The 26,673-nt window shown below is 40.6% G+C and overlaps 1 protein-coding gene across 1 annotated transcript in view; it reads left to right on the top strand.

The window, feature by feature from the left end:
* LOC132827921 (centrosomal protein of 95 kDa-like) overlaps window positions 1-26,673 on the top strand; it is a 61,978-nt gene that overhangs the window by 16,044 nt on the left and 19,261 nt on the right. The window contains exons 5-12 of the mRNA XM_060844758.1: window positions 1,726-1,843; window positions 4,214-4,320; window positions 4,531-4,662; window positions 6,320-6,576; window positions 8,825-8,882; window positions 17,949-18,046; window positions 22,002-22,192; window positions 24,589-24,730. Of these exons, the coding sequence (XP_060700741.1) occupies window positions 1,726-1,843; window positions 4,214-4,320; window positions 4,531-4,662; window positions 6,320-6,576; window positions 8,825-8,882; window positions 17,949-18,046; window positions 22,002-22,192; window positions 24,589-24,730 (1,103 nt within the window). The remainder of the gene's footprint in view (window positions 1-1,725; window positions 1,844-4,213; window positions 4,321-4,530; window positions 4,663-6,319; window positions 6,577-8,824; window positions 8,883-17,948; window positions 18,047-22,001; window positions 22,193-24,588; window positions 24,731-26,673) is intronic.

Below are 26,673 nucleotides of genomic sequence, written 5' to 3'. Positions count from 1 at the left end.
AGCTGTACAGGACGTTGGTAGGGATACTTTTGGAATACAGCATGCTCCCTACTATAGGAAGGATATTTTTGATACTTGAAAGGATTAGAAAAGATTAACAAGGATATTGCCAGGTTTGGAGGGTTTCAGCTATACTAAGAGGCTGAATAGGCTGGGGCTGTATTCCCTGCAGCATCATTGGTGGGGAGTGAGGTGACCTTTTTAGAGGTTCATGAAATCATGAGGGGCATGGTTCGGGTAAATAGGCAAGGTCTTTTCCACGGGGTGGGGAGTCCAAAATTGGAAGCCATAGGTTTAAGATGAGAGGGGAAAGATTTGAAAGACACCCAAGGGGCAACTTTTTCACGCAATGGGTGGTGCATGTATCGAATGAGCTGCCAGAGAAAGTGGAGGTGGCTGGTATAATTACAACATTTAAAATAATAGGAAGGGCTTAGAAGGATATGGGCCAAATACTGGCAAATGTGACTAGGTTAACTTAGGATATCTGGTTGGCATGGATAAGTTGGACCAACTGTGTTTATGATTCTGTCTGTTCTGATGATGCAAACTTCAACAAGGAGGCCACCAAAAGGTCAACCTTCTTCCTCAACTGAGGTTTCATTACCACTGTGATTGATAGGGCCCTCAGCTATGTCCAACCAATCTGCAGAGCCTTGGCCCTAACTGCATCTCTCCTGCAACTGCTGATGGGGTCCTCTTTGTCCTTACCTACAATCCCAACAGCATCCACTCCAAAGATCATTAACAGCAATTTCTGCCATGTCAAGCAGAATGCCACCATTCATTCCCCTCACTTGTCTGCCTACTACAGGATCATTCACTCTTCCTCCATTCCCAACACATCCATATGGCCCCCATGCACCTTCCCTTGCAATGCAGAAGGTGTAACACTTGTCCATTTACTTCCACCCTCTTCACTGTCCAAAGCCTGAGGCACACTTTCCAGATGAAGCAGCACTTTACCTGCACTTCAGTCTAGTCTATTGTATTTGCTGTTCGCTGTTTCTCTACTATGCTGGGGAGACAGCGCAGACAGAGTGACAGCTTTGCAGAATATATACCTTCTGTCTGCAGAAATTACCCTAAGCTTCCAGTTGCTTGCCACTTCAATGCAGCACCACGATCCCTTGGCAGCACCTGTCTCAGGCTTGATGAGGTGGTGCAGCAAAGCTCAGCACAAGCTGGAAAAACGGCACCTCACTTTCCACTTGGCAACCCTGCATCCTTTTGGACTTTGTATCAAATTGAACAAGTTGAAGGCTTGAGCACCTTCTCCCATGTCCTACCCAATCCCCATGGAACAGGCTTTGTCATCACGTGGTCTGCTACCACTGTCTTCAAAATACACTGATGTATCTGGTCTCTGCTGAAACTGTACGAGAGATGGTACAATTGGCCTCTGTCTTGCTTAAGAAGTGGACAATTTTGACCTGGTTCTTGCTGTAAGTTAACTAACTAAATCTTAAGAGGTGTACCTTTTTTGTTGAGGAAGCATTGGCCTTCGCTATAACTCTCCATACAATCCGATAACTTTTCAAGGCTCGTGAATAGTGACCAATTGGCATACTGAATTATGACTGATTTATTATATGAAGACAAATCCTTTGAGGAGGCAAGGAGGAAAAGATGGAAGAGAACTTAAAAACAGAATTGCTTTTTACTTTGATAAATAAAATTTAGTTTGAATTTTTTTTCTCTAATATGCTTGTATTTTTAAAATAGATGATCCTGATTTGCTGTCTAATGAAGCAATGTCTGTAATAAGAAGTGTACTTCAAGAAGAATTCAGGGACCCATACAAAGAGACAGTACCTGATGCAGGAGCACATTCATCAAAAGCGTAGGATCTTTTTTGAATTTAGTGAACCTAAGTAATATTTTATTTCCTGAATTAATTACTTCTGTACAAGAAGTTTTGCTTGTACAACAATTGCTTTGTCTGAAACAAAAACAGAAATTTCTGGAAAATCTCAGTAGGTCTGGCAATGACTGTGTAGAGAGAATAAGGTAATTTTTTTTTGGAGTCCAGTGACCCTTCATCAGCTTTGACTCAGTTGTGTTCTCTCGAATAGTTCAAAGCCTCAAATTCAAATCCTGCTCCAAGGCAAGAGTATGCAACTTACGCTGCCACTTAAAATGCTGTGCTGAGTGAGTGCTATGTTGTAAGATCACTTTGTAAATTGCATATTAAGGTGACCCTCCTCCTGAAAAAAAAAGGGTGATTTTATTTAGATGCATGGCCCCTTTAATGTTTATAAACTCACTTGTATAACTTAAAAGGATTGACTTGATGTGGCTGCAGAGCTTCCCCCAGCCTACCTATACAGTTGGATGTGAAAGATTTTTATAGCATTATGCGAAAGGGCGACAGGAGGACTTCTGGCCTACAATCCTATCTGTTATTCTTTAAATTTAATGATGCTGGCTATTTTCCAAACTGGCTGCTGTTTTGTCAAAGTTTTTAATATTTTTACAAAAATAATGGAGATCTTTTGAATATAGTTGTTAAAATGTGCCTCAGGCCTTATTATTGCATATATAGTTATCCGGCTGCAAAAGAAAATTTCCATCAAAATAAACTGCTTGAACCACTAATATGCATCTAAATACTGTGGCTACATCAGAGGCTGGGATTTCTGGAGGTAACTTTCTCCAGAAGGCATAAGTCGTGAACATGATGGGATACACTTATGATGGTAGTATGGTTTTAAGAGATCTGTTTTGTCCTGATTTTTGTTTTATGAAGGGAGTTTGACTCTGGTATTTGGTGGTGTGTTCCAAGCCAATAAAATAACAGTTTGTGAGGCCTTGCTTGTATTTTTTTTAAAGTTGGAACAATTAAAGCAACAGAACCAGGATTTTAGTTTAACTTTCAGTAGCTGTTGGGGTTCGGTAGCTGCTGTATATTTCCCCCTGCTACAGCAAAATGCCTGCTGCTCTCCCGTCCGTGTTCTCTTTCCCCCTCACTCTGCCTGAGTTTTCTGTTGGTTTTTGCTCCTGGACTGAAGAATCATTGCCTGTGAGGCAATCTATTTTACTGAATTTGCCTCTGCCAAGGGTGTATTTATGGAATGTTACTGTTTGGAATATTTGCTGTTTATTAGTTAAATAATCTAATATTCTGTTAAGTTTCCAGCATTGTTGTTCCAATTCTTTCTTTTAGTATGCTTACACTATATAAAAAGTGTTTTTTTTTTCAAGGCTGGTAATTTGACTAATTCAATTACATCTGGAACGCCATGCTTTATACTTGCCCTTTTTTTTTCTTTGAAAAAAGAGAAAATCTGAGTCTAATCCAGCTTCATAATATATTTTTGAGGAGGTTAGGTTTGGTCTGGTCCATTACACACTCCACGTGTGTGAATGAGTGCAGCTTCAACAACCTTCTTCTAACTCTGTGCCATCAAGGACTAAATTGCTTGATTGGCACCCTATTGTCCACATTCAACATTTACTCCCTTCTCTATTGCATAGCAGCAGCAATATGTAGCATCTGCAAAATGTAGTTAGTCAAATCACCAAGTCACAGTCCAAACCTGCAAACTCTGCCACCCTGGAAGAGCGAGGCAATAGCTTTGGGGTAGAACTATACCTTCAAGTTCCCACCCAAACCATACACCATCCTGACATTATTAGTGCTTGAAAGTCTGAGGAGTAACAGACTCCACATTAACTCTGCTTTCGCCTGCTGAGTTTTGCCAACAATTTCTGTTTTTTGTTGTGACATCATTAGTTCTTTGTTTATTATGAGTGATCTCTAGTGCTGGGTCAATCTCCTGGTGCTGCTTTCTTGTTCAAAACTGATTCCAAAGAGACTTCTGTTCAACAAGGCAGCGCACTGAACCACCTTCAGGATAATTGGTGATGGGTAATAAAAGCTGACTGAGCCAATGGTGCCCACGTCCGATGAATGAAAGAATTTGGAGAGGGGGGAGGAAAAGGAACTAAATCTAAAACTAACTACAAAGCAGTCCTATGTTGTAACACCGTCATGGTGATAACATTTCAAAATCTTGATGGAAACAATTTGAGTTCTACATATATGATGATCGAAATAAAACTTTTTTTCTTTGCAGTTGTGCCTATTAACATTCTTGAGCCCGGCCAATTTTTTTTTTAAACTGTTTGTCAAAACTTACATGCAGTTATAAACTATAATCTGATTTTTTCATGCATTTCAAAAATGATTTTTTTTTTTAAACTGGTCTAGCTCATCATCTTCTGCTACTACCTGGGATGGAGCAGGATCTGAATCCACCAATGAGCTCATCCGACTTGGTGAATCTGCTTGTACATACAGCCACAGAAAGAATGCAGGTATTTGCTGATTCTCTTTCAATAAGACACAGTATTGTGGTCTGTGGTTACATTAGATTTGCTGTATGCTTTATCACACTAAGATTTTAAAAATTGCTCCTCCTGTGTCCATTACTGTGTTTTTATTGGGGTCTTCTAATGCAATTTAAAGTTGTTTAATTTGTATTTGACCTTTCTTTAAGGATTGTCTATCTTTTTTGCTTTTTTGAGACCTGTCTGAATATTATCAAATTGTCAAGCAGTCAGAACAAAAGTTAGAAGTATTGGACCAAGGACAAAATGGATTTTGTTCCTCTGCACCTGTACCTGACACTAATGGGGAAGAAATAATGAAACCAGGAAGTAAGTGAAAATATAATGTTTGTTTATAAATGGTGCACTCCAGCTGGATGAGGAACTTGGATTTTCTTTTATAAATAACTATGCCTACTGGGATACTGCTGTAATTGTTTTTGACTAGGAGCTTCTGAATTTGAATCCCAGGACTGCCTCAATTTTTTTTCCCCTACTCTGCAACCTGATCCCTTGTCTTCTGAGCAATGGGGAGATGTTGGCCTAGTGGTATTATTTACTAAACAATTTAATCCAGGTAAACTTATGGGTACCTAGATTCAAATTCCACCATGGCAGATGGCTGAATGGAATTCAGTAAAATTCTAGAATGATAACCATGAAACTGTGGTTGATTTGTTAGAAAAACCCATCTGGTTCATTAAGTCCTTTTAGGAGACTGCCATCCTTACCTGTTCTGTCCTACACGTGACTCCAGATCCACAGCAATGTGTTTGACTCTTAACTACCCTCTGGGCAATAAGTGCTAGTCTAGCCTGTGATGCTTATATCCCATGAATAAATTAAAAATGGTAGTATGACAGGAAAATACTAGCAACAAACAGTTGTGAAAAGAGATGATATTTCAGGTCAACGGTTTTTTAATAAAATAGGAAAAAGGTGCAGTGAACTTTTAAGGCAAGTACAGAGCTTGGAAGCAGTGGCAAAGGGAAGAAAGAAAGAATGAGATGAGGAGGTGGCAAGTGAAGAAAGGATTAAAGTATAAAATGGTGCAAATCAAAAGGAACACCTCTAAATTTTTTCCATTCTGGTGAAAGGTCATTGCTCTGAAGCATCAGCTCTGTTTATTCCACCTGCCCTCTACCCCGTGAAGTAAAAACGAAATATGCTCATCACTTGAACTCATTTGCAGTGGATCAAGTTCTTTTGTGCGAGACCTAAGGCAGCATGATGTGTGTTTCACAAAAGTTGATTCTCTACTTTTTACTATTGAAGTTACTTGACCTAATTTAAAACTTTTGTTTCATTTTGACTTTTGTTATTGCAGTTGTACAATAATATCTAATTTCACAATATAGATAACTCTTAACTTCTCTGAAATGCAGAAATAGCAAGCCAGAGAAAAAAAACAAGTATGGTCTTCTCAGAAGCTGAAGTAATAACCTATATTATTAAGATTTGGTTCAAGACTCAGTGGCATTGTGAGCAATTTGCCTGAACCGTTCATTACAAATTTTTAAAAAAAATTTCCTCTAATACTACTGTTGTGCTGTTGATGGATTAACTTGGGGATCTAGACCAGTAATCCAATGCAGCAGGCATCCCTGATTGCCAGCATTAACAAAACCTCATGTGGAAGCTCAAACTAAAACAATAGTGTCGCTATTAAGCCTAGTATAGGATGTCTAGATGATTCATGAAGACTATACATTTCAATCTGTCCTGTACCTGTGACTTTGCTGAAAATGTCCATCCTCTATATCTGACACTGATAAAGATTTTGTTTTCAAAGACCATGACACGGCTCAATATTGCATATTATAATTTTTCCTGATGAACTGTTAGAGGAATACTCAGATTAACTAGGGAGAATTACAGTTTACCTTTTTGCCATTTCTAACAAATATTCCAAATGTCACAGTCACTGGCTATCTTTTATACTAGACTGTTTTAAAATAACGTTTTTGTGTTTGTTTTTTTTTAAAAGGATCTGTTGATAATTTGCCTTCCAAAGATCATTCCACTGGATTAATCACTAATGCTTTGCAGCTTGGGGAGCCCATTCGACCTGCTATTCCCTTGCAGTCTCCTTACCATCCTTCTGAGTATGGGACTCCAGTCCAAGGTGCACACTTAATTGGTTATCAGTCTATCTCCGATATGGCATTAGTGGCTAGTGAGAAAGACCAATCCACCATCCAGGCAGGAGAGCTGAAAGTGAAACAAGTAACCCCTGTTCATAATGTGAGTAGGTTGAAATTTTGAATGTACTTTTGATGTAATTAATCATGTTTGCAGACCACATTTGTGGATTCTGCATTAAGCTTTCTCCTCTTAAACACTTGTGATTCTACAGTAAATGTAGCTTTCTCTCTGTTTGAGTCAACATGGTTAACTTGTGCACCTTTTCTTAATTTTCAGAGTAAAGTCAAAAGAGGCGTGGTAAGGGACAACACATGCTAGAAACTTCAAATAAAGCAAAGTTGCAGGTCCCACAGTATTTACTATAAATGGGACGATATGTATGTGAGGCGTAGTTTTTGCGGAGTTATATCATTCCACATCAGAAAGTTTTATTACATCAAAATGATTGTCATGAGCTCCTGAGTTGATTAAGCTAATTAAAATTCAGCTACCATAGTTTTTGCTGCCCCGTTATGAAACACTGTTTTGGTATAGGAGCACAGGACTTTATTGGGCTTTCTAAAAGGGAATGTGATACACTAACCCAATTGCCAGCTGTTCCCATATTGATGAGACTGATGAAAATGTAACTCTCTGTAATCCATTGACTAAAAAGCATTTTCTTTGCATCAATTTCTTAGCACTGCATTAGTTAATACTCTACTGCACTTTGAACACTGCTAAGTGTAGGAATGGTTGTGGGAAGCAAAAATCTTTATTATTTGAGGTATAAGAAAACTGAAAGGAGTGCATTTCCTTATATAAATCGAAGACTTTTTCCTTTCAACATTTGAAAAAAAGTTAAGTATGCTTGAACATTTAAAATGCAGTAGGGAAAGAGACCCTTTGGTCTGACCAGTTCATGCAGACTAGAAATTCTAAATTAGTCCAGTCCCATTTGTCAGTATTTGGGCCACATCCTTCCAAACCCTTCCTATTCATATACCCATCCAGATGCCTTTTTAAATGTTGTAATTGTACCAGCCACTTCCACTTCCACTTCCTGTGGCAGATCATCCATACATACACCACCCTCAGCATGACGGAGTTGCCCCTTTAAATCTCCTTCCCTTCTCACAAAAACCTGTGACCTCTAGTGTACCCCCTCACCCAAGGAAAATATTTTGTCTGTTTACCCTATGCATCCCTCCATGATTTTATAAACCTCTATAAGGTTACCCCTCGGCTTATGATACTCTAGGAAAAATAGCCCCAGTCTATTCAGCCTGTCCCTGTAGCTCAAATTCTCATTAGCAACATCCTTGTAAATCTGTTCTGAACTCTGAAGTTTCACAACATCCTTCCTATAGAAGGGAAGCCAGAATTGAACACAGTATTCCAAAAGTGGCCTAACCAATGTCCCGTACAGCTTCAACTTGACATCCCAACTCCTATACTCAATGCACTGGCCAATTCTTCCAGATGGACAAATAACCTGCGACTGTGCAACTGTACTGCTGCAATGGCCTGATCTACCCGACGCCTCTCTGATCAACAATGTAAATAGCTCTCATTTCAATGTAAAAATCAACACCATACCTTTGGTCCAATGAGCTAAAATGAATAACAATATCTGGCTATAACACACTAGTGCTGAAGTATAAACAAAATCAGTTTTAGTTGCGTTTGAGATGAGTAAAGATAAGTTAAAAGAAGAACAGTGAACATCTCATGCAGTTACAGTTAACTGTTGAACCATCTACAAACTACTCCATGAAGCAAAGCTCTTGGATAATGTAGAATACATCTTGGAGAAAATACTGCAAAGATTATCCAATAAGTAGAGTTATTCAAAAGAAAAGTTGAAGAGCAAAGTGAATTGAGAATAGCATGACTCGTTATAATAATGCCTGATTGGAAAGAAGTGCAAAAAATAAACCTCTTAAATATTTAGTGCTTTGAAAAATGAGTTTCTAAACATTGTTTGAATTTGATATAATCAACAGATAAGTATTATAAAGTGGAAGAATTGTACTTTGAACACCGGAAAACAATTTGGTCAGATCAGAGAAAATGCTGGAAAATCTCAGCAGGTCTGGCAGCATCTGTTAGGAGAGAAAAGAGCTGACGTTTCGAGTCTAACTGAGAGTTTCCAGCATTTTCTCTTTTGGTTTCAGATTCCAGCATCCGCAGTAATTTGCTTTTATTTGGTCAGATCAGAGGTTCTGACACTACTGACATTCTCCTTGGTGCTTATCTTTTAGTTAATTGCATCTTAAATATCTATAATTTGCAAGCTATTTTGAATGAAGTGCATGTGAAATGGTGTTTTTGTCTCCATGATGTCTTGAATTCCCTTGTTCTCAAGGTTCCAGATGTGCTTGAAAACATTCCTTCAAAGATGACATCATCAAGGTTATCCCCAGGTGAGAATGCTGTTTACTACTTCACCTCCTTAGCACAGGAGTATGCTGTTCCATAGATTTGAATGCCAGATTTAGTCTGCAAAGAATTGTGTAGTCAAAGATTTACAGATAATTCTGAAACAGTGCTGGAAACACTCAACAGGTCATTTTAACTTTATTTGTAGAAAACATTATGATGAGTTCAAAGCTTCATTCTTTTTCATTACTGACTAGACCATTTATTGCCCTTGAAGGTGGTGGTGAGAGTAGTAAAACCATAAGAATAGGGGAGAAGGTTTGGAAAAAAAAGTGGAGGACAGGCATTGGTAATCACGGATAGTATTGCAGCTGCAGAAAGGGAGATCGTTGAAGAGGGTTTGACTGCAGAATTGTTATGGGTGGAAGTCAGAAACAGAAAAGGGGCAGTCCATTTATTGGGAGTTTTTAACAGGCCCCCCAATAGCAATAAAGACACTGAGGAACAGATTGGGAGGCAGAGTTTGGAAATGTGGACATGAACTTCATGTTCTCCCATGTTATACTTGCCAACAGCTTGCCTGCCTGCTTAACCTATCAATATTTTTCTGTAAACTGTTCTATCCCTCTCCCAGCTTGCCTTTCCACCTATTTTTGTCATGTGCAAGTTTGACTACAGTAAATTTGTTTCCTTTCTCAGTCATTAATCTATATTGTAGACAGTTGATATTCTAGCAGTGAACTGCTGCCTTGAACTAGTTTAGTCTGTGTTTGATGTGGGTCGACCCACAATGCCTTTAGTGAAGGAGCTCCAGTATTTTGACCCTGCAACACTGGAGAAACATGTTTCCAAGTCAGGATAGTGAGTGGTTTAGGGGGGATCACAGTGTTCCTATGCATTGTTTGCCCATTGTCTTCTGGATTAATATTAGTCACAGGTTTGTAAAGTGCTGCCTAAGGAGCCTTGGTGAGTTTCTACATTACATCTTGTACTACTGCTGCTACTGAGCTTAAGTGGTGAAGGAGTGACTGTTTGTAGATGTGGTCCCTAACCAGCAGGCTGCTTTAGATCTGGATGGTGTCAAGTTTCTTGTAGTGTTAGAGCTTCACCTCATGTCATGGAGAATATTCCATTATACTCATGACTTGTCGCTGGTGGATGAACTTTGGGGAAATAGGAAGTGTTATTTGCTGCAGGATTCCTCGCCTTTGGCCTTTTGGTGTAGGTCTTGATGGTATGGCTAATTTCTAGTTAATAGTAACCCCAGAATATTAATAGTATCAATATCAAAGGATGATGGTTACATTCTTTATTATGGGAAATGGCCATTGCCTGGCACTTGCATAGTGCAAATACCGTTTGCCACTTGTCAGCACAAGCCTGAATATTGACCAGGCCTTACTGCATTTGGACTTAAACTGCTTCAGTACCTGAGTCACGTATGATGTTATAGTGACAAGAGTTCCCTGATTGGCCCAGGCTGATGCACATAAACAAAAGTCTCGGGGATTCTCCTCACTCCCAGGGACTGGGTTGAGCTCTCTGTTCAGAGTCCGTATACTGTGCACATGTAAATAAAGGGTGACTTGGCAACAGGGTATTGGCCTCCCTAGAGTTATTTTGATGGTGGTGAGAGAAAACAGTACGCTCCTGAAGAAAACTTTTTGAGTTGGAATAAGCATTTCTGGCATCATGCCTTTTATTTGTGAAGCCTATCTTGTTTGATCCTGCCATTAAAGATTGGGCCCAGTATCTGAAAAGAGTACATTATTTCTTCTGGGTAAATGACATTGAGGTAAATGAAAAGTGACGAGTAATTCTTCTGAATGCTTACAGACCTGCAGCTATTTGTTAGTAGGGGCCTAACTTTCCCTGAGGCACCAGATGCTTAAAACCTTTCAAGAGTTGATGGATTTATTTAAGGAATATTTGGATCTCAAGCCTCTTCTTAATTCTGAGATGTGATCAGTTTTATTTGGCAGTTCAAGAGTCTGAAATCTGTACTGTGATTTTTGACAAGGTTATGACGACTGGCAGAGGTATATGATTTTTGAGTTAACTGTGAATGAGATGCTGAAGGACCATTTGGTAAGTGGGATTCATGACAACCATGCAAAATGGTCTAGTAGCTGAAGGCAACTGGACTTCAAACAGGTGTTACAGCTGATTTTGTCATTAGAAAATGTGGCAAGTGGAGAGCTATAGGGTGTCCCAAAGGAAGGGGACATCCTCCTCTATCCAACTCAGCTTGGAGAACATTTTACAAGGTTCACCACAGGTTGCATTGGATGATGTGTTAGTGACCGGGAAGGCCAATAAAAAGCGCTTGGAAAGCTAGGACATAGTGCTTAAATGTTTCTCCCAACCAGGTGTATGCCTTAGAAAGGGAAAATGTGTTTCAGGCACTCAGTGACCTACTTTTGCTACAGAGTTGACAAGACCTGGTCACAGCCATTGAGAGATAAAGTGAGGGCAACTTAAAGGCGCTAGGAGAAAGTGAGGACTGCAGATGCTGGCGATCAGAGCTGAAAAATGTGTTGCTGGAAAAGCGCAGCAGGTCAGGCAGCATCCAAGGAGCAGGAGAATCAACGTTTCGGGCATAAGTCCTTCTTCAGAAATGAGGAGGGTGTGCCAAGCAGGCTAAAATAAAAGGTAGGGAGGAGTGTTGGGATTCCTCTTCTCCCCCCACCCCCCCACCTTATCTCAGTCCCAACCCTCGGACTCAGCACCGCCTACTTGACCTGCAAGCTTCTTCCCGGCCTCTCCGCCCCCACCCCCTCTCCGGCCTATCACCCTCACCTTAACCTCCTTCCACCTATCGCATTCCCAACGCCCCTCCCAAGTCCCTCCTCTCTACCTTTTATCTTAGCTTGCTTGGCACACTCTCCTCATTCCTGAAGAAGGGCTTATGCCCAAAATGGCGATTCTCCTGCTCCTTGGATGCAGCCTGACCTGCTGCGCTTTTCCAGCAACACATTTTCAGCTCAATTTAAAGGTGCTCCAGCTCTCACGTCTATAATGGATCTCAGGTCTTTACTTGGGTTGGTGAATCCTTATGGAAAATCCATATGTAACCTGGTCTTCACTTGGCACCCTTACGCTTTCTATTGAAAAAGGTTCAGTCTTGGACATGGTCACATAGCCCAGCTGTAGTCTTTAAGAAAGTGAATAAACAGTTATTGTCATCTAATGTATTGGCCCACTATGATTGCTGGTGAGATGTGATGTTGACATGCGATGCCTCCCCATATGGTATTCGGGTAATGTTGGTTCATTGGTGGCCCAACTAAGAGGAATGCTCAATAGCATATGCTTACTGGACTTCAGCTGATGCTGAACGCAAATATGCTCAAATACTAAATGAAGGTTTGGTGGTCGTTTTTGGTGTGAGAAGTTGTATGAGTACGTTTTTACAAATTTAAGAGTGTAATAGTAATGGACAACAAACTCCTGCTAGGACTACTTAAAAAAGACACTGCTATGCCGCCCACACCTTCAGGTCAAATTCAGTGGTGGGCCCTTATTCTCAGTCCAGGAGGCCAAGTGGCAAATGTGGATGACTCGAGCCTGCTCCGCTGGAAGAGTCCATTCTGGTTTTAAATTTTTTTGGACACCATTCTGGTCACTGCTGACCATATCCAACTGTGGACACGTAACATCCTGTGCTGGCAAAAGTAAAACAACTGGTGGTGATGCGGAAAACAAAAGGGCCCTCTCAATCAGGAGTGAAACTTTTCTGGATCTGGCAAGACTGGATGACTGTTTAGGATGGTATCTTATGGTAAGGAAGAATGAGTGATTGTCAGGGGTAAAGGTTGCTACCAGATCCTGGCTGAACACTAGGGTCATCTGGGGATTTCCAAAATGAAGATCTTGGCAAGAAGTTGTGTGGACGCCAGAATTAGAAGCTGACATTGCTGCATTAGGGGACAGTGCCCAGAGTGTTAATGAGGACACAAATTACCACCAGCAGCTTCCTGACCTTTGTGAGAATGGCTGGGTAAACCATGAAGTCAGTTCCACATTGAGCACATGAACGGACTGTCATAGTCAATGTTCTTGGTCATTGTAAATGCCCATTCAAAATGGTTGGATATACATAGAGTTCATCAAACTCTGGGATGATTGAAAAGCTGCAAGCATTGTTTGCAATACGTGGTCTCCCAGAAGTATTGGTCACAGACAGTGGGACAGCAGGGATTGAAAATTGCCTAATGTCGAATGGAGGTCGACATGTCCAGACAATTCCAAACCATCCATGTGGTAGAAAGAGCAGTGCAAATTTGAACTTGCAGGCTTGAAGAAAGTCTGCAGCTTCGCTTGATACCAAACTGTCCTAGTTCCTGTTTTGATTATAGGGCCATCTTTCCCTCTCAATTGCAGGGATAGCTTCAGCAGAGTCACTGTTAGTGAAGACTCACCAGGTTAGATTTGATATTCCCAGACTTGGGTGATGGTGAAACTGCATTAGGAATGCTAATGGCAGATGTCATGATTGGAATGAGGGGCCAGTGGATCTCCTTGAATATGAGCTCCCTGATTAGTAGTGTTAACCAGGGAAAATTAGGGAATCCTGATACACACGCACGCATACAACTGTTTCAGGGGTTCTCCTCACTAGGGACTGGAGGTTGAGCTAGCTGGTCAAAGTCCTTGTATTATGCACATGTAAATAAAAGGTGACTCAGTGACAGGACTGACTTCAGGTGCTGAACATTGAAATTGTCAGTGAATGTCCCCATCTCTGACCTTTTTATTTTTAAATTTTTTTTCCACACTAGTGCTTAACTGCGGTAGTGCTTATTTTTCCCCAGCGCCCATGTGAGAGTGCAGGTGTGAGACACTGTGAAAGACAAGGTGCACGAACCTTTATTCAAATTTCCACCACCAGGAAGATAGGAAACACCCGAGTAACCAGTGACAAGCAGTGCCCTTCACATCAAAGGGCAATGCTGTATGATCAAACAGTGAAGGGGAGGGCAGGGATTAAATCAAAATAGAATTGGAGGGGAAGATAATGCACTCCGTTCCCTGCGGCACCCACCTCTCCCTGAACAACTCCAGGGTGTCGGTGGACACCACGTGTTCCTTTTCCAGAGACACCCGAGCTTTTAACGTAACCACAGAAGAGGGGCAGGCAGTCGGCCCTAACGACCCCCTCATGGCCTGCTGCCTGGACCTACTTGTGGCCAGTTTGGCCAGGCCCAAGAGCAGACCCACAAGGACGTCTTCAGACCGCCCTCTCTCCTCCGTACCGGTGCCCGAAGATCAGGAGCGTGGGACTGAAGTGCAACCAAAAGCAGAGGAAGAGGTTTTTGAGAAAATCAAAAAGGGAGTGCAAACGCCCATACCCATACATGGTCCACAGACTCCACAGCACCACAGTCTCTGACCTTTTTTATTTTATTAAACAAATTACAAAACAGTTTCCAATAAACATTTACAGCTGTACATGAGACAGCAATTTTACAAGGGAGAGGAGCAGCAAAGCTCGGCCCCAAACCCTGCCATTTGACCATTTTACAGGGAGATGAGGACAAACCTCAAACCCCAGTTCCACACATGACAAGACAGTGACAACGACATTTGTACATTAAACAATACGGTTACATACAGAAGTGCAGACAATACAGACCCAGCAAGCCCCCACCCCTCCAACCTTCCGACCACTCTAAGGCAGCCCGCCCCTACCCACCTTCGGGTTCTCGGTCCACCCCATGCCCCTTTTAGTTCTCGGTCCGCCCTAACACACCTTTCGACCACCTTTAGGACAGCCCGCCCCAGTACCCGCCCGGGGTCTCTGACTTTTTTATAATGCAGGGAAGATCATTGAAGTAGCTGAAGATGATTTGGGTCTAGGACACAATCTGAGGAACCCCTGTAAAGGTGCCCTGGAACTGAAATGACTGACCTCCAATAATCACAATTATCTTCCTTTGTGCCCAGTATGACACTAACCAGCAGAGCTTTTCTCCAACTGAAGAAAGATCACTGGCCCCAACAATAACCGTTTTCTCTTCAGATGCTGGAAATTTCTGTTTTTGTTACGGATCCCCAGTATTTGCATTTCTTTTATTTGAGAGTTTTCTTTCCACCCTGATTCTTATTGACTCGAGTTTTGCTAGGCTTCTTGATGCCACACTTGGTCAAATAATGCCTTGATGTAAAAGACTATGACTGTCTCTGGAATTCAGCTTTTGTTTCAATCATGTTGGTTATTACTGAGCAAGTTCTGCTTCGTAGTAGTCTCGACGACTGACTATAATTTTGGTCTAGAGTAGACGGCGGGCAGTAGTTGACTGGGTTGGGTTTGTCCATTTTTTTTTGTAAACATGATAAACTGATTTTCTACATTGCTTGATAGGTGCCATTGTAAATGAGAATAGCTTGGCTGTGGCATGATGAGTTCTGGAGTGCAAGTCTTCATTACTGTTGCTGTAGTGTTGTCACAGCCGTTGCATTGTGTCCAGTGTCTACAACTGTTTGTAAAGTGAGTTAAACTGATTGAAGAGTGACATCTGTGCTGGTGACCTTTTAGAGTCCAAGATGGATCATCCACTCAGTGCTTCTGGTTTAAAAAAAATATATACAAATACTTCACCTTTTGTCTTTATTGTTGATTTGCTATCCCATTGTTGAGGTTGGGGATATATGTGGAGCTGCCGCCTGTTAGTTACATAATTGTCCATTACCACTTATAACTGGATGTGGTAGCTTTGCATAATTTGGATCCTGTTCTGCTGGTTATAGGACTGCTTGGCCCTATCACGTGCTGCTGCTTTTGGATATGCAGGCAGTCCTGCATTGTGGTTTTGCCAGCTTGACACTTCACTTTTAGGTATGCTTGCTGCTGATCCTGGCATGACTTCCCAAGGTAATCATGGCTTGGAGTAACCTCCATGCCATATAGATAAGATTGTAGTTGAATATGCTGCTGACCTATGGTACCTAATGAATGCCCAGTTGAGGAGTTTTAACTCTCTTCAGTATCTATCCAATTTTACCACTATGGTAATGCCACAACACAATAGAGACTATATTCCATGTGAACACAATTTTCTTACTGCAAGGGTTGTTTAGTGGTCACTTCTGCCAATCCTGTCTTGGATGAATTAATCTGTGGTAGGTAGATATGGTGAGAATAATGTCAAGTAGGTTTTGCTGCCTTGGTTCCCTCACCACCTGCCATAGACTCAGTCTAACCAATAGGCCTGCCTTTAACACTTAGCAGTATTGCTAACCAGAGCTGTCCATTTTGTGGGGGAGGGCCTACAGCAAATTGTTCTGTGCTGCACCCCTCTCCTGTTGCTCTCCAGCTTGTTATTCCTCTACTCTGCAATCAAAGATCTCCAAGTCCACGATTAACTTTGCGATCATCCCCCCCCCCCCCCCCCCCCCCCACCTTCCGGATCCTCCCATGTGCCAGTGATTCCAGCATGGGGCCCCAGGTATTTGCCTCAATTCAGCTTGCCCAAGAGACAGCTGTACTACAGTACCACTTGTGATGAAGGACATTAAAGTCCCTGTGGTGCACATGCTTTTTAAAAAGAAAAGCATGTTCAGCATAGAGGTGGACTGATTCATCTTCTGTTATGAAGCAGAGATTGACATGCCTCTGATAATTAAAACTGAAACACCCAGAGGGGAGCATCTTGCCTCATAACCTGATCAAGAATATGATCAGGTGGTATAACCTATCTCTTACCCCCAATCTGTTATACAGGAGTGGTTAAATTAAATAGAATCCTTTCACTCACTCTACAATTAATAAGTAACAGTTTATTTACCAAATTCCAACAATGAACAAATTTAACAGAATTACGAACAAACAGAATAAAACTCTTCTAATTACTACCTATTCCCTTCTAAACTAAATTCTAATAGGTATGCTGTTTCAATAACTGGTCTTACTTATATAAATTCAATTAATAAGAACAGGAAATGAAAACTTAATCTGAGTTTGCACAGCCTATGTCTTCTCTGCTTTACTTCCAGTCTCCCTTCTGCTGATCTCCTGTCACAAACTCCTTTTCTTCCAATGCTACTTCTGTGAGGACTTTGAGCTGGAAATACTGTGGTACCCCTGGTCTTTTCAAAGGGACTAAAGATTTCTGTGAAATTCAAAATCCCCCCCGCCCATGACGCATCAATATTCTTATTTGATTCGTTTTCAGGTGTCAAAACAAACTTTTTAAATGCAATTAGTCCTTAGTCCTTAGTCTCCGAGTGTATTTTTAAATTAATTAGCTGAATTTAAACTGTCTGGGTAAAAATGCTGCTTGGGCCTGCTGACTCAAAAGTCTTTTGATGCACTTTTCAACTTTTGGGTCTTGCAAACTTCCAAGCACAGACAAAGCACAGTCGCTTGAAGGCACCATGCACTGCTTTTCAATTCATTTACAACTTTACAATATTTACACACCAACTTTGTGACACACCCAAAAGTGGGGCAATAGGTGGCGATCACCAGAGGATTTCTTGCTCATGTTTGACCTGGATGTATAGAATCCATGTTGGGGGATACCCAGGCTAACTTCCTTCAGATGTACGCAACTGGGGGCCATTCTTTTGGTAATGATGGTGATTGGAGCAATGATTGTTAGGCTAATGCTTCACTAGATTGTGGGCCAGCTCTCCAATTTCTACAGGACCTCAGTAAGGAGGACTTTGTTGAGCTGACCTACTCTTTGTCTTGGGCACCTTTTCCCATCTGTTCAGCTTGCACCTTGTGAACTGCATAATGACTCCCTTTTCCAGTTCCCCTTTGTTCCAAAGAAACATCTTGTTAGCTTCAAAACCTGACCTCATTTCTCTCCCCAGAGATACTGCTAGACTGGAGTTTCCTCAGGACTTCAGAATTTCAGCATCTGTAGTATTTTCCTCTTTTTAAAACTCCTTTGTCTTCTCCAGGAGGGCTAGATGGTAATAAGGATGTGGAACCTCTGAGATGTGCCCAGCTGTACTGTTTTGCTCATCAGCTAAGCTGAGATAAGCTAAAAATAGGCAAATTTTAATGTGTCTATATGTTATTCCAACCTTGGGTTGAGGGCAGGGGAACAGAATCTTAAATGTTGCTTAACTACTTTTATTCCAATTAATGTTTTTGATAGATTCCATAAAAATATTGGTACCGCAGGAGTCACAATCTGCAGGACGTGGAACAAAGAAGGACCAAGAATCTCAGAACACTGCAGAAACAACTGTAGCAGTTAGTATTGTATTTTTAATAGTTTCAGAATGTTGTAACATTGTTGAGCCTCAGTATTTTACTTGTTTTTTTTGTGTGCATGTGCATTATGTTGTATCACCGTCTCTTGACAGTGCACTGGAACAGGAAGTTATGTCATTGACATCATTGTACGTCCACACTGCTCTGAAACCCAAAAGATTGATTCTGTTGATGTCACTGTGCACCCATTGGCCAGTTCCTGTCTCACTTGCCATCCTGTTGATAGCTTTGTTCAAGGGGTAAGGCTGTGGGTGAAACAGTGAGTGTTAAAGGGTTGAGAGCAGGATAGCAAGATAGGCAACAAATGGGAGGTAAGTGGAGTAACAAGTGAGGAGCAAGTGTTGGGTGTGCAGCTGTGATTGACCAACACTCAATATGTTTCTGTTCAATATATGCAGCCATTTGCAGTGTTACTGACAGTGATATCACTGTCAATATGACTGCAATTGTGGCAGCAAATGCAGTCTAAAGATACATAGGATTCAGAACCTGGCCTATAGGGAAAAGCTAAAGTGTTTAGATTTAAAAGAAAATTCTTTTGTAGCTAAAATGAGGGATTGAATAAATGTGACCATGCAGGTGTTCAATAATAATAGGATTTCTAATACATGGAGACCTGAATTGGGCAAGCAGAGGTGACACAATGGTGGAATGTGAGAGGCTGTTCGAATGGAGGATGACTATGTTGAAGACCATAACTTTTGCCTTTGATATACAAAGTACAATAACCTAAGCTGTACCTTTTTTATTCAGTTGGAACAATGTACTGTATCTGTTCATGATTCAGGCCCTCTTCATTGGGAACGTTGGCTCCTTTCAGTCTGTAAGCTTGACCCTGAGCTACTGGTTGTCACTTGAATTCTCCCTTTTACTCCCATTCTAGTCTCTTCCTCCCTCTGTCTCAGCTTCTGATTGATCAAACTTTTATATGGACTTCATGTTAAATTTAACAATTTCAGGTTATAACTATTTTTCTTGATAGCAACATGTGCCAATAATAGTGTGCTATTATAAAAGCAAAATACTGTGGGTGGTGGAAATCTGAAACGAAATGGTGGAGCAGATCTGGCAGCATCTATGAACCTTGCAAGTTTCAAGTACATTTTGGCAACTTATTAGAACAAGCTCAGCTGTTGCCATTTACTAGTTTTGGATTTTTCTGTGTACCCTGAACCTTTTTTTTTGCCTTGTGTAATCGCTTCTGTTTGCCACATTCATTTCCCTTGTTTACTATCCCGTTGAAAACCTTCCTTTTTCTCTTGTCTTTGCTTCCATGTATCTTTCTCTGCTTCAATGGTCAGTGAACTGATACTTAACTCTGTTCCCTTATGCTGCAAGATCAGAATGTTTCTAGTATTTTCTCTCCCTTTTTTTTTGTTACCTTAGGAATAGTCTAATTGGCTGGGAATAAAAACTATTCCCTGATCCTGTATGTTGCTGGAGCGATTGAATTAAGTCCTAAAGTTGCAGCTATGCTGTGCTTCTTTTGTACTTCTTCCATTAGTCTTCTGATGGAGGAGAATTGATAATTGAGTTATCTGAGGAATGAATGGCAAAAGCCACTCTTTTAACAAGGTCATGCTGTCCTTATTTTTTTTTGAGGTTGTAAACGACCCAGACTCAGAAAAGTCTGGGGTTAAAGGGTTTTACAACCAATTTAATAATAGCTAACGGATACTACCTCGGGCAGAAGGCTTTCAAGTTTTTTTTTAAAAACACTTGTACAATTGAAAGGGGAGTGGCCTGTTCTCCCAGCTCAGTTTTTTTTTCTGATTTGGTTTGGGTTTTAACAGTAGTGTGATAAAAGCTATTGGACCCAAAGAAGCTAGTCCAGGCTGGTACTCTGTCTGACTTCTGTCCTGTAAGAACCTGTGTTTGATTTTGTGCCAAAGGGTGTTTATGGGATTTGTTGCTAGTATTAGTTAACAAAATCATTAACTTGGGATAGACTGTTGGGCTTTTGGAGAGGAGAAGTTATTGTTGTGGTTCTGTTTGCCGAGCTGGTAATTTGTGTTGCAGACGTTTCGTCCCCTGTCTAGGTGACATCCTCAGTGCTTGGGAGCTTCCTGTGAAGCGCTGCTATGACCTTTTCTCCACCATTTGTAGTGGTTTGAATCTGCCGCTTCCGGTTGTCAGTTCCAGCTGTCCGTTGCAGTGGTCGGTATATTGGTCCAGATCAATGTGCTTATTGATTGAATCTGTTAGGCTTTCCTAATAGAGAACACACACCGGATCATCAACGCCACACTCACAGGAATCCGATTCACTAGAGAGGAAGAAAAGGACAACCAACTCCCTTTCCTAGACATGATGGTACCGAGAACACCGAACAGAGAATTCAGCACAAAGGTATACAGGAAAGCCACACACACAGACCAAGTCCTGAACTACGAAAGCAACCACCCCAACACACACAAAAGAAGTTGCATCAAGATGCTATTCAAAAGGGCCACAACACACTGCAGTACACCAGAACTGCAAAAAGAGGAAGAAGAACACCTATACAATGTATTCGGCAAAAATGGATACCCCTGCAATTTCATCAACAGATGCCTAAGGGAAAGACCACGAAACGAGGACACGCCGCAACCCAAAGGACTAGCCACACTACCATACATCAAGAGCATTTCCGAACTGACAGCCAGACTACTGCGACCACTAGGACTCATAACAGCACACAAACCAACAGCCACTCTCAGACAACAACTCACCAGAATGAAGGACCCAATACCCAGAATGAGCAAAACCAATGTCGTGTACAAAATCCCTTGCAAGGACTGCACAAAACACTACATAGGACAAACAGGAAGACAGCTAATGATCTGCATCCATGAACACCAACTAGCCATGAAATGACACTACCAACTATCCTTAGTAGCCACACATTCAGATGACAAGCAACATAAATTCGACTGGAACAACACTATTATTATACATCAAGCCAAACAGAGAACAGCCAGGGAATTCCTAGAGGCATGGCACTCATCCACAGATTCAATCAATAAGCGCATTGACCTGGACCCAATATACCAACCACTGCAACGGACAGCTGGAACTGACAACCGGAAGCGGCAGATTCAAACCACTACAAATGGTGGAGGAAAGATCACAGAAGCGCCTCACAGGAGGCTCCCAAGCACTGAGGATGTCACCTAGACAGGGGACGAAACGTCTGCAACACAAATTCCCAGCTCAGTGAACAGAACTACATCAACGAGCACCCAAGCTACAAATCTTCTTTCAAACTTTGAGGATAAGTTATTCAGTAATCTGTTTTTTTTTGTTTATGCTTTATTTGGTAATCTTGTAAATGAAGTCTGTTTTGTTTAAAACTAAGTGGGTTGACCAGCTGCATCCCTCCTGGAATATTCTCATTACACCTGTGTAAAACAGCTAGCAAAGTTAGGGTCTAGGCTACCTTCTTGAAATGTTTTGAGGGGTCTGGCCTCGTCTATAACAGATGTTATAAGTAATGCAGATCATCTGAAATATGTTTGATTGACATGGATTCAGACGCAGCATGAATCTGTCAACTTTTGTTTAGTTCGGTCTTTTCTTGCTGCACTTTCCCCATCTTGGGCAGAGCATTATTAAAAATCTTTTTAAAATTTTTACTTACTTACCAACTTCATTTGTGTACTTTCTTCATGGTTAGGAAGCCATGCCTGTGAAGAGATTAGTGCTTTACCTAAGCTTGGAAATAACATTGATCAGCCTGTTGGTTTTGTTTTGTTTTGTTTTGTTTCGTATTGATTGTTCAAAAACTTGCATGCCGTGCTCAGGACACTGAGAATTTGGAATCTTCTGCCCAGGCTTCTCTCATCTACCCCTTCTGCCATATTTCATGTTGAAGAATGTTATAGCTAGAACCATAATAAAATTGTCTATATGTAAACACTATTTAGTGATGCTTCTTACCGTTCTTGTATTACAGAACTCTGACAATGTACAGAAACGTGTTGCCTTTCAAACTCAGCCAAACATTAGATTAATGACCATGAAGAGTAAAATGGACCAGTGGGATTCAGTCTTGGAGGAACATGGGGAATCTAACCATTGGGAGTCCTCAGCAACACTGGAACACAACCAGCATAACTTCAAGAATGAGGATAGTTTCCTTTCACTGTATGTTTGACTTTACTAGATTTGCAATGCCTTTAAAAAATTGATTTGGTGTAATGAAAATGAATAGTTGCTTTTGTGCATGGCACATCTCATGACATCCAAATGATTCAAGTTAAGTATTTGTTGAAGTTTAGTCACAGTTATAATGTAGGTAACTACAACTAATTTGCCAAAGATAAGGTACCAGAAACAATAAATTTTATTGTGAACCATTATAACTATGTTGATAAAGGAACAGATAACGAACAGGACACCAAAAGACTTCACTCTCTTATTGCTCAGACTAATCTTCATCTTTTATATCCATCCAAATGTGCAGAAGAGATTGACTGACTGACGTTTTTCTTTGAGGTTACTTTTGGGTTTCACTCTCTATAACTCTTAATAGATAAAGTTAAAAATCACACAACACCCAGGTTATAGTCCAGCAGATTTATTTGGTAGCACTAGCTTTCAGAGCGCTACTCCATCAGGTGGTTGTGAAGAAGCAGTGCTCTGAAAGCTAGTGCGTCCAAATAAACCCGTTGAACTATAACCTGGTGTTGTGATTTTTAATTGTCTACACCAGCCCTCCACATCTTAATGGGTAATACAGTCTGTATTTGTGTTGACAGATCCAGTTCTGACTCTTTTATCTAGTTATATAATTAGACTTAATCTACTGCTATAGTGTGTGTATCTTTCAACGCAAATTCATTTTAATGCGATTGAAGAATTTCAACCGTTATTTGTAGAACGCAAACTTTCCTCATCATCTGTATTTGCTGTAATGTGATTCCAGCCCCATTAGTTTAAATGGCGTGGCTGTTGTACAATTTTCTCAAAACGCGAGATCGCACGAGAATGGAACTATCGCATTAAATCAGAACAGATTGTACCCTAGATTATTAACTTTAAATTTAACAAAGCCACAAGACAAGGAAGTTAATTCCTTAGACATCGCAGTATTTTAAATTGCCACATGACAGCAGGCACAAGGTGTCAACTAGACTGTACACATTCTGCCTACAGGTAAGGTCACAGCTAATATGTTTCTATCTCTCAAATGCATATACTTGTGGCAGATTTAATCTTCTCTCCTTTTTGTAGCTACATTCTCCATTATTCCCTCTAACACTTACTACATCATTCAGCCTAAAGCACAACCCCACAACCTGAGTCAGCATTTGGTTCTGGTTCCCCTAGTGACTTCATTATCACCAACTCTTTATGGTACTCCTCGAATCGCTAACTGTGTTTCTCTGAACAGCAAATGCTGGAGAGAGCTTATCAGCAGGAGGCATCGCAGAGAAACAGTCAGAGATTTCACCAACTTTTTCCCCATCTCCTTCTTCCAAACTTTAATGAATATAGCCCTAAACCATCCAATCCCTTTTCATATGTTAGTCCTGCCATTCCAGGAATCGGTCTGGAAAATATTTTTGTTGGACTGACTCCATAGCTGGACCATCCTTGCTCTGATGAGACCAAAATTGTGCACACTACTCCCAGGTGTAGTCTGCCAAAGACCATATACAATTGTAGTAAGACTCAAATCCTCTCTCAATGAAGGTCACAATGCCATTTGCCACCTTGCTTGCTGCACCTGCATGCTTGCGTTTCAATGGCTGGTATATAAGGACACCCTAGGTCTTGCTGCTCCCTACCCCTTTCCTAATCTAATGCCATTCAGATCATCTACCTTCCTGTTTTTGGTACCAAAATGAATAACCTACATTTATCCACATTTTACCCCATCTGCCATGCATTTGCCTGCTCTTTCAACTTGATCAAATCACACTACAGCATCTCTGCGACTTCCTCATAATTCTCCCTCCAGTGCAGCTTTGTATTGTCTACAAACTTGGGGATACTAAGTTCTGGTTCCCTCTTCCAAATCATTATTAACATTTATATGCAGCTGAGTTCTAAGTACTGAGTCCTGTGGTACACCACTAGTCACTGCCTGCCACTGAAAGTTGTTCCAACTTTATTTGTCTGCTAACCAATTCTCTCTATCCAAGTCAGCATACTACCCCAGTCCTATGCACTTTAACTTTAAATGCTATTGTGTTATGTAGGATCTTGTCAAAAGCCTTCTGAATGTTCAAATAAATTACCTTTCACTGGCTCCCTCTTATAAACTCTAATTGTTGCATCCTCTAAATTCTCGTAATTTGTTAAGCATGATTTTCCCTTTTGTAAATCCCATGCTGACACTGTTCAATTCTATCACTGTTTTCTAATTGATGGTGGTTAATAAGGCAGAGTTGTACAACTGCAGACATACCAGTCTTACTGAGTGGAAGAGTTCCAAAAAGTCAAATGCTGTGGATTGATTGATTGATTGCCAACTGCTTAAAAATTGAATGTGTGAAAATTACAATTGACAGTCTAATTGTAACTTCTTTTTATAGTAACCATAGAGATCGAGGTGATATATGCACTTTACTTGGAGATGAACCTCTATCTCGCCGTAGAGTAAAGAATATCCTTGCAGAGGAGGAGCTGCATGAGATGTCTGAGCAGCTGTCTCTAAAGCTGCGCCAGCTTGATATGGTAACATTTGCATTCAGAACACTGCAAAATAACAGTCAATAACCAGTTAAAATTACCTTAAGATATTTGAAAAATAATGGTCCTGCCTGAGTGTTCAAATCCTTGAATCAGGTTGCTGTATAAAATGTTGCATGCCAGACAGGTTGCATGATTCCATATCCCATGAAAGTCCCACTGAAGATCACTAAATGGGAAATTGAGCTGTTACTGTGTTATTGGGTTCCAAAGCCCAGTTTTGTTTTGCTACACATAATGGATACTATCCATTTCCGTATCGGTCATGTTTCTAAAGCTGTGATTGGCCTGAAAACATACAGGCAGGAATTTATTTGCACAGAATGCAAGGGTGGCATATGTTAAATCTTAATGAATTGATTTGTCTCAACTAGCATTCTTATACTGGACACCACGTTGAGGTAGGTGGCGGATGCTGTGGAGATTTTACTAGAATGGGTTCAAAGAAGAATCCTCTTTGATTCTCACATTTAGTTCTGTATCTTTTTCTGCTGATGCTATCAAACTTTTTTTCTTTCTCCCCAGTATTTTCAGTTATTTCCAGTGTTTTTGCTCTTAATTTACTAGAATAAAACCAAAACACATTTTCTTATTGAGAGACCAATGGCACCACAGTTTTCACAACGACAAGGTTGAAGAAAATTGTGATTATAAGTGTTTAAAGATCACAAAGGTATTTAACAGAGAAATGAGGAAAACTGTTTCCAGTAGCAACCATAGAATACCCAGTCAAAACACCGTGAGAGCAGGAGTACACCATTTGATACAGTTTTGCCATTCAGTGAGATTGTGATTGATTTGTTAATCCTCCACCCCACTTTCCTGCCTTATCCCTTTACTCTGATTCGCCTTACTGCTTAGAAATCTATCTCTGCCTTTGAATATATTTAACAACCCCAGCCTCAACATCCCTCCATGGCAAAGAATTCCAGATTGGTTACCCTTAAAATTTCTCTAGACTGTTTTAAATAAGCAACTCCTTACTAAGTTTTTAAGACAGCTGGCCCTAGCCTTTCCTGCAATGACATCCTATCATTGTTCTAAACTCCAATGAGTACAAACCCAACTTACTTAACCTCTCCTAAGAAAATCTCTCCATATCTGGGATCAACCTAGTGAACTTTCTTTGGAGTGCTTACAATGCAAGTATATTTTCCCTTTAGACATTGAATAGCTTTTGTTCCTATTATCCATGTGCGGTCTAACCCTGGAATGCCACCTCCGCACCACCACCAACAGCCCCCCACCCCGCTCCGGTTCCGCTTATCCTGCTTATTCAAAGAATAGTTCTGAGGAAGTGTCACCGGACCTGAAACGTTAACTTTGATTTCTCTTCAGACGCTGCTAGACCTGCTAAATGTTTCCAGCAACCTGTTTTTTTTTCTCTCTGATTTTATAGCATCCACAGTTCTTTTTGGTTTTTATTATGCATTTCTAAATGCATTTTTTTTGTTTTTGTTTTTTTTTAATAAAGTTGTTACCTTTCGCACTTATCCAGAATCTAAGGATTCTTGAAATATAATTACCAGTGCATCCACTATGTCTGTGACTACTTCCTTTTCTATCCTACATTGCAACTCATCTGGTGCAGAAGACTTATTAACCTTGAGCTCCCTTGGTTTCTCTAGTACTATTTCTGTAGTGATTATTATATAATTGTTGTGGCTTTTTCATTAAATATAAAAAAAGTTGTTACTATCTTATCTGCTAGTTTACTGTCTGTTCGCTAAAAGATTAGTTTTTTTTAAAATAGCTATGATCAAGAATACCTGAAAGGGTGATGGAAGCAGATATAGTAGTAACTTTCAAAACCAATATTGTATTTATAGGGGAAAAATTTACAGTGGGACAAATTGTACAGGTACATTAAGACAAATGGCTCCCTTTTCTGATACCACATCATTCCGTGATTCGTACAGCTCTTGGCT

This window comes from Hemiscyllium ocellatum, chromosome 25 (assembly GCF_020745735.1).
Source record: "Hemiscyllium ocellatum isolate sHemOce1 chromosome 25, sHemOce1.pat.X.cur, whole genome shotgun sequence".
In the NCBI taxonomy this organism is placed as follows: domain Eukaryota; kingdom Metazoa; phylum Chordata; class Chondrichthyes; order Orectolobiformes; family Hemiscylliidae; genus Hemiscyllium; species Hemiscyllium ocellatum.
This window is presented reverse-complemented; position numbering and strand designations above follow the sequence as displayed.